Source organism: Sorex araneus, chromosome 1 (genome assembly GCF_027595985.1).
Source record: "Sorex araneus isolate mSorAra2 chromosome 1, mSorAra2.pri, whole genome shotgun sequence".
NCBI lineage: Eukaryota > Metazoa > Chordata > Mammalia > Eulipotyphla > Soricidae > Sorex > Sorex araneus.
The window spans coordinates 242,949,679-242,964,566 of record NC_073302.1 but is presented as its reverse complement, the minus strand read 5'-3'; the positions used below and the strand labels follow the sequence as shown (position 1 = coordinate 242,964,566).

General features: G+C 38.3%; 1 protein-coding gene across 1 annotated transcript in view; it reads right to left on the bottom strand.

Annotated features, from left to right (window-relative positions):
• Positions 1-14,888, bottom strand: part of LOC101547660 (phospholipid-transporting ATPase IB-like) — a 151,961-nt gene that overhangs the window by 11,921 nt on the left and 125,152 nt on the right. The window contains exons 29-32 of the mRNA XM_055127367.1: positions 7,546-7,657; positions 6,867-6,901; positions 6,022-6,078; positions 3,073-3,199 (exon numbers count right to left, since the gene is read on the bottom strand). Coding sequence (XP_054983342.1) covers positions 3,073-3,199; positions 6,022-6,078; positions 6,867-6,901; positions 7,546-7,657 — 331 coding nt within the window. The remainder of the gene's footprint in view (positions 1-3,072; positions 3,200-6,021; positions 6,079-6,866; positions 6,902-7,545; positions 7,658-14,888) is intronic.

Genomic DNA, 14,888 nt, shown 5'->3' with positions numbered 1-14,888 from the left:
AAGATGTTGAACAACTTTATAAAATAAATGAATAAATAGTTTGCTGTTGTTTCTCTGGGGTGATTTTTTTTAAATTATCTATTTGCTTTAAGTTTTGGAGTCATACCCAGCAGCAATATTCAGAGAACTCTCTTGGCTCTGCACACAGGAATTACCCTTGACCATACAAGATATAGGATATGGGTCTCAGGAGACCAGATGGGATACCAAGGATTGAATCTGGTGGGCCACATGCAAGGCAAACACCCTACCTGTTGCATTAACTCTCCAGCCCCAGTAGAATGATTTTGGAACTGAGTGCCCACGGTTTCTCTGAGGCCATTTGTTATCCAGTACCAAACCTTAATATTTACCTTCAGAACTTCCTCAGCACTTTTCTCTGATCCTAAGGAGTGGGGGGCTCTTTTCTAATTATTTGCAGTTCCTACCTCAGACTATCCCTGAAATTTCTTAATTAGCTTAATTTCTTAATTAAAAAAATGAGCAGGTCATGGATAGGGAGAATCAATATTGTCAAAAGGGTAATACTCCCCAAAGCATTATACAGACTCAACGCGATCCCTATAAGGATACCCATGACATTCTTCAAAGAAACAGATCAAGCAATCCTAAAATTCATATGGAACAACAAACGTCCATGGATAGCTAAAACAATTCTTGGGAAAAAGACGATGGGAGGCATTACCCTCCCCAACCTCAAACTTTACTACAAAGAGGTAACAATTAAATAGGCATTGTACTGGAACAAAGGCAGACCTGCAGGCCAATGGAACAGGGTGGATTATCCCTACACACAACCTAAATGTATGATCATCTAATCTTTGATAAGGGAGCAAGAAATGTGAAGTGGAGCAAGGAAAGCCTCTTTAACAAATGGTGCTGGAAAAACTGGACAACCACATGCAAAAGAATGGGCTTAGACCTCGACCTGACACCATGCACAAAAGTCAGATCAAAATGGATTAAAGACCTCAACATCAGACCACAAACCATAAGGTACATCGAAGACAAGGTCGGCAAAACCCTCCACGATATTGAAGATAAAGGTATCTTCAAAGATGACATGCAACTGGCCAACCAAGTGAAAACAGAGATAAACAAATGGGACTACATTAAACTAAAAAGCTTCTGCACTGCCAAAGATACAATGACCAGAATACAAAGACAATCTACAGAATGGGAAAGGATATTTACACAATACCCATCAGATAAAGGGTTAATATCACTGGTATATAAATCACTGGTTGAACTCAACAAGAAGAAAACATCCAACCCCATCAGAAAATGGGGCAAAGAATTGAACAGAAACTTTCCCAAGGAAGAGATACAAATGGCCAAAAGGCACATGAAAAAGTGTTCTACATCACTAATCATCAGGGAGATGCAGATCAAAACAACTATGAGATACCACCTCACACCACAGAGACTGGCACACATCCAAAAGAACAAAAGCAACCGCTGTTGGAGAGGATGTGGTGAGAAAGGGACCCTTCTACACTGCTGGTGGGAATGCCGACTGGTTTAGCCCTTTTGGAAAACAATATGGACGATTCTCAAAAAAATTAGAAATTGAGCTCCCATTTGACCCAGCAATACCACTGCTGGGAATATATCCCAGAGAAGCAAAAAAGTATAGTTGAAATGACATCTGCACTTATATGTTCATTGCAGCACTGTTTACAACAGCCAGAATGGAAAAAACCCGAGTACCCAAAAACAGATGATTAGTTAAAGAAACTTTTGTACATCTACACAATGGAATATTATGCAGCTGTTAGAAAAGAAGAAGTCATGAAGTTTGCATATAAGTGGATCAACATGGAAAGCATCATGCTAAGTGAAATGAGTCAGAAAGTGAGAGACAGACATAGAAATATTGCGCTCATCTATGGAATATAAAATAACAGAATAGGAGACTAACACCCAAGAATAGTAGAAATAAGTACTAGGAGGTTGGCTCCATGGCTTGGAAGCTGGCCTTGCATGCTGGGGGAAAAGGCAGCTCAGATAGAGAAGGGAACATCAAGTAAAATGTGGATGGAGATCCCGCTCAGGAAGGGAGATGCGTGCTGAAAGTAGACTATAGATTGAACACAATGACCACCCAATGCCTCTATTTCAAACCACAACACCAAAAAGAAGAGAGAGAACAAAATGGAATTTTCTTTCACAGAGGCGGGGTGGGGTAGTGGGGATGGGATTGGGGGGTGGGATGGATACTAGGATCATCGGTTGTGGAGAATGGGCACTGGTGGAGGGATGGATACTAGAGCATTGTATGACTGAAACACAAGCACGAAAATATGTAAATCTGTAACTGTACCCTCATGGTGATTCACTAATAAATAAAACCTAATAAATTTCTTAAATTTAAAAAAAAATTAAAAAATAGAAAAAGTATTTTCTAATTAAATAAAATAATAAAATTAAATTAAAATGAGCAGGCTGCTTGCTAAAGATTCCTCACTTGTCTTCCACAAACTCTGCTGAGCGATTCTGGACATGATTTCTTCCCTTGGTAACTATTGATTTTGGACCAAGGTTATCTCAAGTACTAAAAAGTGTAACTCTGTGATTCACATGAAAAGCATTTGCAGGCTTAATCTCCCATAATAGATTAAGAAAGAAGTAGAACTTGCAAGTATGTGAATAAGGAAAATATATATAGTTTCTGAGGTTTAACAGGGAAGACAACAGCTTTTGTGTAATTTTAAAATACTTTAGAAACTAAAGATTCTGGAAGTTTGAGGATTGTGTATTTTGGCTACACAATTTGGATACAATTTTTTTCTTAATTAATACATGTGTTATTAAGTTCCAAACAATTTAGGCAGAATACATTGCATTACAATGCAATTATATTAACTATTTTAGATGCTTTATAAATTATTTTAAGTTTTATAAGTTATGTGCAGAAAACAAAACATTTGGAAAGAATGGGTATCACAACCAGTTTGATCAGAATTTAGTTGAAATACCAATTTTGGTTTTTATTTCTTATCCAAAATTTTTGAAAGTAACATCAACTTTATTGTTAATGAACATACGTTTTCATGAGAAACACGTACTCACCAATGACAGCAAAACTAACCTGTCTTGTCATATCAGGAGCAAGAGGAATGATGGACCAGAAGAAAGAGTAAATTACAAAAAACACAAACCAAAGTAGTATGCTTCCCCAAATTGCGAAATGAGTATACTGCAGAAAGAAAAATATCATAGAAATACTTCAGTCTTTGTTTTTGTGTTTTGGGGGCCCCCCAGTGGTGCTCAGGGGTTACTCCTGATTCATTTGCTCAGGGATTGCTTATGGCAGAACTGTTGTAGAGGGGGTGGTCTGCGGTGCCAGGGTTCAAGCATGGAGCTCCTGCATACAAAACACATACTAGGGTTCAGTGAATTATCTCTTTAGTCCATGAGAGGATTTTTTACGTATCTTTGTTGGAAATGACACAAATGCATTGTTTCTACTGTGAAAGATATTTTGTTGCCCTGTCCCTTTCCTAGTTCAGGCTTTGTACTGAAATTGGTTATTCTCCAGCACCGTCCTCTTGCCCTTTCCCAAGCTGCACTGAAGCAGCACTGGGCCCTTTCCCAGCCCTTGCTATGAGACAGAGATACAAAATCTAGAATCAATCCCCTCTATCCTGATCCAGATCTCAAGCTCCTTCTTAAACCCCTTCTTGTTGGAGGACAAAAGCTTAGTACCTCTACCCTTTAGGCCAGAAGCAACATCTCTGCATTTTGCTATATCTGATCTATCTGTGAAATAATGACTTAGTTATAAATTAGTTTCATTGCTGCTGATAATATAAATAAATTTGGAACTAAGATACCCTATTTTGGTTTGGTTTTGGTCCACACACAGTGCTCAAGGACTATTCCTGGATCAGTGCTTGGTGGTCACTACTGGCAGTACTCTGGGGGCCATGAAGTTCCAGGGACTGAATCTGAGTCTTCTGGATGTAATGCATGTGCTCCAGTCCACTGAGAAATCTCTTTAATTCTTTAAAATGCACTTTTATCGGTCGAAGCGACAGTTCAGTGAGTAGGGCGTCACTTGTCTTGAATGTGGTTGACCCATGTTTGATCTCCGGCATCCAATATGGTCACCTGAGCACCACCAGGAGTAATGACTGAGTGCAGAGCCAGGAGTAACCCCTGAGCACCGCTGGGTTTGGCCCAAAACTACAAAAAGACACTAGTGCTGAAAAGAATTTGATAATAATTAAAAATTATAAATAGAAAATAATTGTTCTATATTTATATTACATTAATGTGAGAAACTACACATAATTACTATGTCTTAGAAATTGCTAATAAATCCTTTGTGTACAACTTCTAACTCTAGCTTAAATGTTTTTCTATTGCTGCATTTTAATTTTTAATTCTGATTTTTTATTTTAAAATTAAAATGACATTGCATTTAATATAAATTTTAGTTGTACATTATTGAAAGTCAACATGAGTGCCCTTTTATTCTGACTTAACTTGTCTTCTTGGGTTATTGCAAATCAATTATATCAGAGAAGAAATTATATACTTCATAGTCTTGGCTCTTAAAAACCGACAAACTTAATAAAAATTCATTTTTTCTCCTAAATTTTTTCGTTTGAACTTGGAAAACAAGTTTATTTTGAAAGTTCCACTTTTAATAATATTCTAAGAGAATCAATATGTATATCTGTAAATACACAGTGTATGTGTGTTTAAAATAGTATTGATTATAGTGCTTAAAGTTACAAAAGTTAATTATTCTATAAATGATAAATAATAAAAATAATAAGGGTCTAGATGAAATATTATGTAGTAAATAAGGTATAAAAATTAAGATATGGAAAAATATTTAAAATGTTAACCAATTTATTTTCATCTTTAATTTAAATTAAATTATTTAATAATTCAGATACACTATGAACATATTCTTGTAAACCAATAAGTTAAAGAAATAAAAATGACAGTAAACTATAAATGAATGGATCTGGAGAATATCATGCTGAGTGAAATGAGTCAGAAAGAAAGGGACAGATATAGAATGACTGCATTCAACTGTGGTATATTTAAAAATATATAGAGAAGAACATATCCACAGTCAGGGAATACAGTCCTCTAAGAGGACTGGTCAGTGGTTGGAATCAGCCACAGGTGTGTGTGGGGTAGAGGATAGCTAAGATGGAGAAGGGACCATGACAATGATAGCTGGGAATGATCACGCTGGACAAGTACTGAGTGTTAAAAGTAGGCATACCAAATAACCAGGGATATACCAAATAACCTTTCAATATTTGTACTGCAAATCACAATGCCCAAAAGGAAAGAAAGAGAGAAAGTAAAAGAGAGAGAAGAAAAATGAAGGGAAATGTACAGTGGTGGAGGAATTTCAGTCATACAGGTTGGAATACAATGACTGAAACCAAATTATGAATAGCTTTGTAAAGATCTATCTCACAGTGATTCAACAGTAAAATCTTTAAAAATGGCAGTATAGGGGCTGGAGCGATAGCACAGCGGGTAGGGCATTTGCCTTGCACACAGCCAACCCGGGTTCAATCCCCAGCATCCCATATGGTCCCCCAAGCACCGCCAGGAGTAATTCCTGAGTGCAAAGCCAGGAGTAACCCCTGAGCATCGCTGGGTGTGACCCAAAAAGCAATAAATAAATTAATTAATTAATTAAAATGGCAGTATAATTGCCATTGAAGGATATGAGAAATGTATTTTTCTCATTCTATATTTGCCAATTTTCAATTCTATATTTTGATTAAAATATTGAGTTATTTCATTTAATGTCAAGATAAATTGAATCTATTTAAAATATATGGGTGGGACAAAGATGAGTATTCTAAAAACATTGGATAAATTCTACATCTTTAACTAGTTTAAAGCATTTCTTCAATCTGCAAAACAAAAGAAAGTAAAATATAGATATCATAAATATACTTGTTACTCCTCTAAAGTTAAAATCATGAATCAGCATGCAAATAACTAGACTGGACAAAGGGAAATCCGAAGAGTACTCACTTTATTCCAAGACAATGTGTCCAGACCAGCTTTTAGACAAACAGTAATAATTACATACTGGGAAGAAAGAGATTAGAAAAATAAATCAAACAATTGCCATTAGAATTCACAACATTTCAGCCTATCCCACTCAAATCCCCTCCCTTATCCCTGTTCTCTTCCGTGTCTGGGGAACTCAGGCATCACAGAAATTTTGGTTGGTAAACATTTTGCTAGATTTTCATTGTGAAAGAAATAGAATGCATTCCAATAAATATTTGTTCAATGTTTAGGAAGCCATTGGTATATAGTGAAAATCCATGTCATCAGCACTGATATCTACATTATTTACAGATATCCATGGATGATTTTACTCTAATTAGAAGTACAAGTGACTCTGGTTTTAATTTTTTCAGGAGATGGTCACATTTCCAGTGTTGCCAGGGTTTTCTCCTGGTTCTGCACTCAAGCGTAATTCCTGTCAGTACTTGGGGGACCATATGAAATGCTGGGAATGGAGCCTGAGAGTCAGCAAATACCCTAGACACTTTACTATTGACTGTGTCTCTGGGTTTTAAAAGAAAACAAAACAAAATAAATAGATAAATAAAACAGTTAACAAGCTATATTGAAATAATAAATCAAAGGGCAACTTAGCTATTCTTGGTCTTCTGAAATTCGATAAATATTGTAGAAATGACTTAAATTAATGGGGCTTTTTATTATTTTAATAAAGTCATAAATAAATTTATTTGAAAGAGTTGACTTCTTTATATATAAAGTCTTCTAATCTATTAATATAGTATGTATTCCAGTTAGATAACATCATGTCTACAATGTTTCATAATTTGCAAAGATGATCTTACCGTATAAATGATATTTCCAAGAAATAAATAGCCTGCTGAATAACCACCTGGTAAGACTATACCTGAAAAGAGAAAACATGATCATTTTAGCTAATTATTCATAACTAGCAATATAAAATAAATTATTTAGGACCTGCTATTGAGGGAGGCTTGGGTGGTGGTTGGGAAATTTGAAAATAATAGTGGTGGAAAAGTATAATGGTAGTGGCATTGGTGTTGGAATACAAATATAATAGATCATCATGAACAACTTTATAAATATAAAATTTTTTTAAAGTTACTAACATTTAAAAAAAAATATTGCTCATTTTTTATAAGGAAGACTGCAATGACCAACTCAGTCTTTTAAATAAAATAAACACATGACTCAATTTTGTTTAAATATGTTCAATAATAGACATATCTCTTTAATATCTGATAAACATTAAATAGATTTACAGAAAAATGATTATATTTTATACAGTAATCCATTGCAATATAAAATACTTCATAAATATATTTTCTATTTCTGGATGCATTAGACCCAAATCAGTTTTGGAAAAAAACTTCATGTTAACATCGAGTATCTAATATTAGATTTATGTGATTATTTTATTTTTCTAAATTTTCTTGTATCCTGTAGTTCTTTTTATAAACACACACACATAGATACATTGACATATGTGAGAATAGCATACACTTTCCTGAATATTTGAAACAGTTAAGTCATTACCATGCTCCATTGTTTTTGTGGGCAACCAGAAGAGAATTATTGAGTCAATCAAACCACTTGCACATTGACACCAAAATACCTAAAAGAAGAGAAAGCAGAAAAGTCAAGATAATTCAAAATATGTGAGCTGTGAGGTATAGTTGCAATAATAGCAAACTAAGATGATGTCCTGGGGGCCAACATGATAACACAGTGGGTAGGGCACTTCCCTTGCACATGACCAACCCAAGTTCAATTCCTGACATCCTATATGGTCACCAAGTGTTTCCAGGAGTGATGCCTGAGTGCAGAGTCAGAAGAAAGCCCTGAAATTGCAGGTGTGGCACAAGAACAAAAACAAAAGATGCTTGGAAAGATGCTGTGTCTGAATTGAACCAAGTAAACAGGTCTCCAGGCCCAGATCTCTGGAACCTTCTTGGGATGGGGAGGCTGGGTACCTGCCCTGTTGGAAGGCCCACTGCTATCTACCCATACCCACTTCAACCAGCATATAAATGGCCTAGCTGAGAAGCCATGCTGCTGAATCATCCCAGTTCCACAGCTCCTGAAGCATATGACTGTGCAATATCTCCAAATTGCACAGTACTGACAGCCCAGTAAGAACGCAGAAAATTAGATGGGCAAGTTGTGTAGAAGTTCGCTAAGTTCAATGAGTGGAATCAATAGCATTGAAGCCTCATCTAGCACCTAACAGCTCAGTAAATGCTCAGACAATGATTCTATTAACACCTTTGTGAGATATATGTTGTAATAAGAAATGTAAATTAAATCATATATATATTATAAATGCATAAAACTCAAATCACTGTATCACTGTCATCCTGTTGATCATCGATTTGCTCGAGCAGGCCCAGTAACATCTCCATTAGTCCTAGCCCTGAGATTTTAGCAGCTTCTCTTTACGCATCCTTCCCAACGGTGCCACATTAGAGGCTCTTCAGGGTCAGGGGAATGACACCCATCATTGTTACTGTATTTGGCACATGAATACATCACGGGGAGCTTGCCAGGCTCTTCTGTGAGGGCAGGAAACTCTCGGTAGCTCGCCAGGTTCTCATAGTCATAAAAATTTCAAAGGTTTAAGTAATCGAGTGAAATAAAACTAGAAGCATTTTTTCAAAGAAGACATAAGGAAATGGAAACATATACCCTGCTCGTGGATAGGGAAAACCAATGTTGTCAAAATGGCAATACTCCCCAAAGCATTATATAGATTCAATGCGATCCCTATAAGGATACCCATGACATTCTTCAAAGAAATGGATCAAGCAATCTTAAAATTCATATGGAACAACAAACGTCCAAGGATAGCTAAAACAATTCTTGGGAAAAAGATGATGGGAGGCATCACCCTCCCCAACCTCAAACTTTACTACAAAGCAGTAACAATTAAAACAGCATGGTACTGGAACAAAGGCAGAGCCATAGACTAATGGAACAGGGTGGAATATCCCTACACACAACCCCAAATGTATGATCATCTAATCTTCGATAAGGGAGCAAGAGATGTGAAGTGGAGCAAGGAAAGTCTCTTTTACAAATGGTGCTGGCACAACTGGACAACCACATGCAAAAAAATGGGCTTAGACCTTGACCTGACACCATGCACAAAAGTCAGATCAAAATGGATTAAAGACCTCAACATTCGACCACAAACCATAAGGTACATTGAAGACAAGGTCGGCAAAACCCTCCATGATATTGAAGATAAAGGTATCTTCAAAGGTGACACGGAACTAAGCAATCTAGTAAAAACAGAGATCAACAAATGGGACTACATTAAACTAAAAAGCTTCTGCACCACAAAAGATACAGTGACCAAAATACAAAGACTATCTACAGAATGGGAAAGGATATTTACACAATACCCATCAGATAAAGGGTTAATATCAATGGTATATAAAGCACTGGTTGAACTCTACAAGAAGAAAACATCCAACCCCATCAAAAAATGGGGCAAAGAAATGAATAGAAACTTTTCCAAGGAAGAGAAACGAATGGCCAAAAGGCACATGAAAAAGTGCTCTGCATCACTAATCATCAGAGAGATGCATATCAAAACAACCATGAGATACCACCTCACACCACAGAGACTAGCACACATTCAAAAGAACAAAAGCAACCGCTGTTGGAGAGGATGTGGGGAGAAAGGGACCCTTCCACACTGCTGGTGGGAATGCCGACTAGTTCAGCCCTTTTGGAAAACAATATGGACGATTCTCAAAAAACTAGAGGTTGAGCTCCCATTTGACCCAGCAATACCACTGCTGGGAATATATCCCAGAGAGGCAAAAAAGTATAATCAAAACGACATCTGCACGTGTATGTTCATCGCAGAACTGTTTACAATAGCCAGAATCTGGAAAAAACCCGAATGCCCTAGAACGGATGACCTGTTGAGGAAACTTTGGTACATCTATACAATGGAATACTATGCAGCTGTTAGAAAAAAGGAGGTCATGAATTTTGTATTTAAGTGGATCGGCATGAAAAGTTTCATGCTGAGTGAAATGAATCAGAAAGAGAGAGACAGACATAGAAAGATTACACACATCTATGGTATATAGAATAACAGAGTGGGAGACTAACACCCAAGAATTGTAGAAATAAGTTTACCAGGAGGTTGACTCCATGGCTTGGAGCTGGCCTCACATTCTGGGGAAAGGGCAATTCAGAGAAGGGATCACCAACTTTAATGCAGTCGAAGGCCATGTGGGGGAAGGGAATTGCTGGCTGAATGAGAGTTAGAGACTGAGCACAGTGGCCACTCAACACCTTTGTTGCAAAACACAACAGCTAATTAGAGAGAGAGAACAGAAGGGAGTGCCCTGCCACAGTGGCAGGGTGGGGTGGGGGGAGATGGGATTGGGGAGGGTGGGAGGGATGCTGGGTTTACTGGTGGTGGAGAATGGGCACTGGTGAAGTGATGGGTTCCCGAACTTTGTATGAAGGAAGCATAAGCACAAAAGTGTATACATCTGTAACTGTACCCTCACGGTGATTCACTAATTAAAAATAAATAAATTTTAAAAAAAAGAAATAAAACTAGAAGCATTTTTAATTACAAAATATATAAATTATAGTTTTTAAAAAACACTTTCATACAGTATTTTATGATATACTTCACATCATTATATTTCACTCTGACTCTGGTTCAAATAAATTTTACAGACCATGCCCAATTTTCCTAAGGGAAATATAAAATCTGTGGACTCAATCAAACATCACCAGTTAGGAAATAATAAAAAACAACAAATCTTCATTTTCAGTTCTAAATATGTCAGTGTTTAGGAAAAAAACAGAAAAATACTGATATAATTTGAGAAGAAAGTGAGAAAAAACAAATCTTATTGGCCTAGAACCTAAACTTCTTGGAAGAAATTAGTTGAAGGGGGAAAGTAAGAACTGGATCTATGAATAAAATGAGGCCAGAATGGAAAAATTTAAGACTCATGGAACACTGGATAGGGTACGTAGAAAGTTCTTATCTCATAATTAGAGAAAAATTATCTCTGGATACAATACTGTCCAATTGTAACATACTTTTAAAGCCAGATCCTGGGTGTTGTGGGGGAAGGGGAGCCAGATCCCAAAAGATCAAATTGTTTCCAATGAATTTTGGTGCTCCAGCACAAAACTCAAGAATTTAGAGCAGCCTTCTCAGCTGAGGGGCCCCGTGAGCACCTGATTAAAGGGGACCACCACAAGTCTTTTGAAAGTGCATGAGTGCTCATTTCTTCGTCCCATTTTTTGATGGGGTTGGATGTTTTCTTCTTGTAGAGTTCAACCAGTGCTTTATATACCATTGATATCAACCCCTTATCTGATGGGTATTGTGTAAATATCCTTTCCCATTCTGTAGATAGTCTTTGTATTTTGGTCACTGTATCTTTTGCGGTGCAGAAGCTTTTTAGTTTAATGTAGTCCCATTTGTTGATCTCTGTTTCTACTAGATTGCTTAGTTCCGTGTCATCTTTGAAGATACCTTTATCTTCAATATCGTGGAGGGTTTTGCCGCCCTTGTCTTCAATATACCTTATGGTTTGTGGTCTGATGTTGAGGTCTTTAATCCATTTTGATCTGACTTTTGTGCATGGTGTCAGGTTGAGGTCTAAGCCCATTCTTTTACATGTGGTTGTCCAGTTGTACCAGCACCATTTGTTAAAGAGGCTTTCCTTGCTCCACTTCACATCTCTTGCTCCCTTATCAAAGATTAGATGATCGTACATTTTCCAAGGAAGAGATACGAATGGCCAAAAGGCACATGAAAAAGTGCTCTGCATCACTAATCATCAGAGAGATGCATATCAAAACAACCATGAGATACCACCTCACACCACAGAGACTAGCACACATCCAAAAGAACAAAAGCAACCGCTGTTGGAGAGGATGTGGGGAGAAAGGGACCCTTCCACACTGCTGGTGGGAATGCCGACTAGCTCAGCCCTTTTGGAAAACAATATGGATGATTCTCAAAAAACTAGAGGTTGAGCTCCCATTTGACCCAGCAATACCACTGCTGGGAATATATCCCAGAGAAGCAAAAAAGTATAGTCGAAATGACATCTGCACTTATATGTTCATTGCAGCACTGTTTACAATAGCCAGAATCTGGAAAAAACCCGAGTGCCCTAGAACAGATGACTGGTTGAAGAAATTTTGGTACATCTATACAATGGAATACTATGCAGCTGTTAGAAAAAATGAGGTCATGACGTTTGCATATAAGTGGATCAGCATGGAAAGTATCATGCTAAGTGAAATGAGTCAGAAAGAGAGAGACAGACATAGAAAGATTGCACTCATCTGTGGAATATAGAATAATAGACTAGGAGTCTAATACCCAAGAATAGTAGAAATAAGTACCAGGAGGTTGACTCCATGGCTTGGAAGCTGGTCTCTCATTCTGGGCAACTCAGAGAAGGGAACACCAAGTAAAATGTGGTCGGAGGTCATGCGGGGGAGGAGTGACGCGTGCCGAATGTAGACTAGAGACTGAACACAATGGCCGCTCAACACCTTTATTGCAAACCACAACACCTAATAAGAGAGAGAGAACGAAAGGGAATACCCTGCCATAGTGGCAGTTTGGGGTGGGGGGAGACGGGACTGGGGAGGGTGGGAGGAACCCTGGGTTTACTGGTGGTGGAGAATGGGCACTGGTGAAGTGATGGGTTCTCGAACTTTGTATGGGGGAAACATGAGCACAAAAATGTATAAACCTGTAACTGTACCCTCACGGTGATTCACTAATTAAAAAATTAATTAATTAATTTTAAAAAAGTGCATGAATGCATCAGAAGTGAGCTGCAAGTGCTCAGCAGGTACCGAAGTGACCCCTCCCCAACAGGTACTGTGGGCATGGCCTCAGGGGCAGCTGCAGTTATTTTTCCCTTTCCCTGCACTTTGGACTCACATCTCAGCCTCCATTACCTGATTATTACGAGGAGAGCCTGGTTATCCCAAACACATTAGGCCAATAGTCCACTGGCTATTTCAATCAAAATACTCCCAAAACTCACCAAAATAATGGTGAACACAAGAATATGAACAAGCCTAATGTAAAAGAACATATCCTCTGAAGCTTCACTAGTGGCCCAACATAAGGCACAGTGGAGCAACAAAGAGGGAGTATTCTTAAAGGGATAAAAGGAGACCACCAGTGACTGAGCCCATCTAGAATCCTCCCTTGCAACAGAAGGGAGTCAGTGATAGTGAACTGGAGGGACCCACCTTCATACTGTCACAACAACATGAAGAAATAACGCAGATCCCCACCACGAGGAGTGGGTGAAGAAAAGAGCCCTGAAGCCTAAATAGAGAATACCCACAAATACAATCTCTGAGATAAAGAATTCAGAGATGAAATTTTGAGGATGTTTATCTGTAAAATTAAAGGAGGACATGAAAGAAACAGTGGAATGAACAGCCAACAAAATACAGGGAGAAATGAGAGCAGAAGTAAGAAAGCTACACACAGAACTGTCACTAATAAAGGTTCAGTAAATGAAATTAAAAACTCAATGGCGGCTGTCAACAGAAGAATGACAACAGCTGAAGGAAAAATCAGTGAGCTTGAAGATGAGCAGAAAGCATACAGGAAACAACATATAAAGGAAAAAGACCTCAAAATAGTGCTCGGGCAAATAAGAGACCTAGGGGACAAATTCAAGAGGAACAACATAAGAATCATGGGAGTACCAGAAGGACAGGGAGGCAACCCCAATGAAGTAGCAACAGTTAAAGATATCATTGCTGAGAAGTTCCCAGACCTAGAAAATGCATCTAGATCCAAGAAGCCTGAAGAGTACCAGCTAAAGGAGACACTAATAAAAAGGCTCCAAGATATAATCAGAAGGACAAATGCCACAGATAGAGACACAACTGCAAGAAGAAAGGTCAAAGAAGGAAATCACATACAAAGGAGCATCCCTTAGGTTTACAGCAGACTTATCAAATGAAACAATCCAAGGCTGAAGACAGTGGTGGGATATAGTGAAAAAGCTCAATGAAATGAACGCTGCACCAAGAATATTTTATTGAACTAAGTTTTCACTCAAACTTGAAGGAACAATACACTATTTCATGGATGAACAATAGCTCAGGAACTTCATAGACTCAAAACCAACCTTAAAAGAAGGACTAAGCCCTCCGGCTACTGATCAAGCTGCATAATAGCCATTATCCCAAACACAGACAAGCAAAACTCAGAACCCAGAGGCTTTTGGCAGAAATGTGTCCAGACTTCACACTAGGTTACCGGCGCCGGGCCACCCCAGATGGGAAAAGGTGCCATCCCTCCGCCTATTCCCCCTGGCAGCTCGGTGGCCACCATCTTCCAAAGGCCATTGGACGTCAGGTGTGGGCCAGCAGTGATGAGACACGAGGGGCCTCATAGGATGGGGGTAGAACCAACCTTTGTCCTCCCCAACCCAAAGAGACCCTGAGTCACCGCCCACAAATGGTCCCTCCAGCTACTGATTAAGCTGTTTAACAGCCATGATCCCAGAGACACACAAGCGAAAGTCGGAACCCAGTGGCTTTTGGCAGAAATCCCTCTAGATTTAATTATTAAAATTTCAGAATTCCAAAATGCCACAGCTATTCATAATCAGCAATAGAAAACAAACTGTCTAATGTTGCATTTTCAGCAGGTCTGAATGTTGGGGGAAAATCCCAAATAATAATGGTGGGTCTGGAGTCGAAATACTGAATGTAATCAAAGTAGAGAGAGAGAGTAATGTGAAAATCATCTGCCACACTAATAGATGGATACAGGGCTTTTCATCCCCCCAAGAACTGAATACACA